The sequence below is a fragment of the Sinocyclocheilus grahami genome, unplaced genomic scaffold (assembly GCF_001515645.1).
Source record: "Sinocyclocheilus grahami isolate Dianchi unplaced genomic scaffold, SAMN03320097.WGS_v1.1 scaffold39.1, whole genome shotgun sequence".
NCBI classification, from domain to species: domain Eukaryota; kingdom Metazoa; phylum Chordata; class Actinopteri; order Cypriniformes; family Cyprinidae; genus Sinocyclocheilus; species Sinocyclocheilus grahami.
In genome coordinates this window covers 2,864,961-2,868,073 of record NW_015505218.1, presented here as the reverse complement: position 1 = coordinate 2,868,073, position 3,113 = coordinate 2,864,961, and the positions used below count along the sequence as shown (strand labels likewise).

The window sequence follows — 3,113 nt, the reverse complement described above, 5'->3', positions numbered from 1 at the left end:
TGTCTGTAGACATCTCCCCCCCCCCCCCATCACTGTTCATCACCCCGCCCCCATTTCACTGTAGCCATCGTCCAATGCCAATTTGGTGGACATCGCCCAACCCTAGTTGGTAGTCAGGAGTCCAAGCCATCACCATTGTGCCCTAGAATCCTAACCCCAGATTACCACAAGGGAGATGTTTCTGTAATAAGTGTACTGCAAGTTGCTTTGGATAAAACTTACTTAATATAAAATATTTAATATAAAAACTGACTTTGACTTTAGTTATCAGAAATTATTAGATCTGTTTTTGTGGCTTGTAGCAGTATTCGAATAAATGATCAAATTACTATTAACAAAACTAATACTATACTAAAATATTAGTATTAATAGTAGTAGTAGTAGTAAAGACAATAAATATGTAAAGTTGTAAAAATGTGTTATTAATATCATTAATTATTTTTAATAGTAACTAGAGCTCATAATACTAATAATAAGACAATAAACAAAGAGCTTTTAATATTGTAAATAATGTGTTCATAATGATGAAAGCAATCATTTATTATATTATTGTTATTATTACCCATATGCATTAGCTTTATACAGACAACAAACAATTAGCAATTTAGACAACAAAGTTTTGTAATAATTGTTGTAAATATTAAGTGCTAACAATAATGCTATCTTATATTACCCACATACTTTAGATTTGTCTTATGCAGACACCAAACAATATACAATATGTTGTTAACACATTTTTTTATTTTTGTAATAGTTGTTATTATTAATTGCTGTACATATTAAGTGTTAATAATAATAATTATGATTATTTGCCAGATATATCAGATTTGAAGAATTTCATGTTTTTTTCAGTAAGATAATAGAACACAGTACAGTAAAATAATAGACACTGAATGTGTTATTCATGTTAATAACTGCTGTAAATTCGTGTTTGTAATAATAATAAATTATTGAATTCACACACAAACACAGTGAAGCAACATTAAAGTCAGTGTTGCTCCATCACTTCAGGGCCAGCGTAAGTCACACATTATTCTCGGATTTCTTTTGCACTTTCTTACGGATTCGCTCCTATTACACAATTCGGCAGTCGAACGACTGTCAAAACAAATATATAAATGCTATTCTTCATCATGCATGTCAAAAACACGCACGCGTTCATATGTCGCGGTGTCTGTGGCAAAACACAAAGAGCGTCATTCTTCACTCATTTCTAAAAAGCAATACCAGGCACAGAAAACGCCTCTGTAGCGCAAACCATTAAAAATTATCATGTTAATGTTGATATTTCATACCTGTTCCGAGAATGACAACATCAAATTGAGATGGGAGAGCCTCCGCAGCCATCTTGAAACTACACACGGTCACGTGACACGCTATAGCGTGACGTACACTTTCTAGTACCTAAAACATACAGATTTAAACACACAGTAGCCAAAATGTACACAACATCTATTCAGAACTGGAATCCTCCATATTTGAAAAGAAAGAAGAAAAAAAAGAAACCTTCAAAATCATTCAGGCTTTTTGTTGACATTTTCCACACATCTCATATTCTTTGATTTCGCCTCCTGTGTATCGAAATTGGCTAAAACCCTGTCTGTTTTTTTTTTATGGATATTAATTAGAAATATGATGAAGACACCATTCATGAATGTTATGTAGTTAAAGTGTTTTGATATTAATGTAACATTTGCATGCAAGTAGGGATATGCCGGTATCAAATTTTCATGTTGCGATTAATTGCTAATGTTGTTATCGCGGTATACGGTATTATCGCGATATTTAAATTTCGATGGGGAAAAAAGTGCTGTCATAATACAGTATAACAGGTTTAATAACTTTTTTCTTATAACAAAAATAACTGAACATTTAAATGCAATGAAGCAATACAGAAAAATGTATAAAGTTAAAAGTTTTACACAGATTAAAGTGCAAAAGAACAATAGGTATCACTTTACAATAAGATCTCATTAGTTAACCTTAGTTAATGCATTAACATTGACAATGAGCAATAGCTACATTTGCTACAGAAGTTATTAATCTTCGTTTAAAAAATACCAGTCTTAGTTCATGTTAGCTCATTAAATAACACAGTTGCAACTTTCGATTTTAACAACGTGTTATTAAATATTGGAATACCTCAGATTAATGAATGCTCAGAAGAATTTTTCATTGGCAGTTTATGTTAACTAATGAATTAACTAATGTTAACTAATGAAGCCCTAATGTAAAGTGTGGCCGAACAATAAAGAATCAAAACACTTTCAAACAATATCTAGGGCATGTTGTAGTCCAGATTAAAATGTAAAAAAAGTTTGAAAATAAATAGCCTATTAAGTCTAAATATTGAAGTATTTGGCGCTGTGATGAACATCATGGCAAATACACAAATCTGAATGGCTGTTTAAATCATTTAAACATGATTCAGAAACAGAAAGTAGTGCAGCTGCTTTGTTTACAGGGTTTCCGGGGTAACGGCTGCATTTAAATGAATTATTATTATTATTATTATTAGTAGTAGTAGTAGTAGTAGTATTTCTGCAGTTTAGTGTCATCTGCTGTCAGAGAGCTTTCATCCAGAGCGTCTCTCACATGTTCCGCCATGCGCTTCTCGTCCGCGCTTGTTTACATCAGAGTGCGCACGCGTCTTTCATGCAGCATACAGCGGTATTGTGCAGTTTGACCAGTTTATGGGAAAAGTATTCTTAAAATGCATTCAAAATTCTGAATAATTTGTTATATATAATTATTCATGGTATTTAGAAGTGCACACAATAACAATATCGTGCATATTTATTACCGTGATATATCGCATTACCGAATACCGGCACAAGTCTACATGCAAGTACGGTATATAAAACATAAACATAGGCATATATAGAAATGGCAAGTGTCAACGATTTTAAATTTAATTTCGCACAACATGACTTAATGTAATGTTCCAAAATGATTTTTTTCTCTGTATAATGTACACTACTTTGCAAAAGCCTTAGGCCAGTTAGTCTGTAATGTTGCTGTTTGAGCATAAAAAAAGATCTGCAAAGTTACAAAGCTCAAAGTCCACTTCAAAAAGAAGATGTTTTATTCAACAGAAATCACTTTTCAAAAAC

At 32.2% G+C, this 3,113-nt stretch overlaps 1 protein-coding gene across 1 annotated transcript in view; it reads right to left on the bottom strand.

The window, feature by feature from the left end:
* chm (CHM Rab escort protein) overlaps positions 1-1,367 on the bottom strand; it is a 54,465-nt gene extending 53,098 nt beyond the window's left edge. Inside the window, exon 1 of the mRNA XM_016267685.1 lies at positions 1,296-1,367. Coding sequence (XP_016123171.1) covers positions 1,296-1,347 — 52 coding nt within the window. The 5' untranslated portion in view covers positions 1,348-1,367. The remainder of the gene's footprint in view (positions 1-1,295) is intronic.
* Between the last annotated feature and the right edge of the window lie 1,746 nt (positions 1,368-3,113).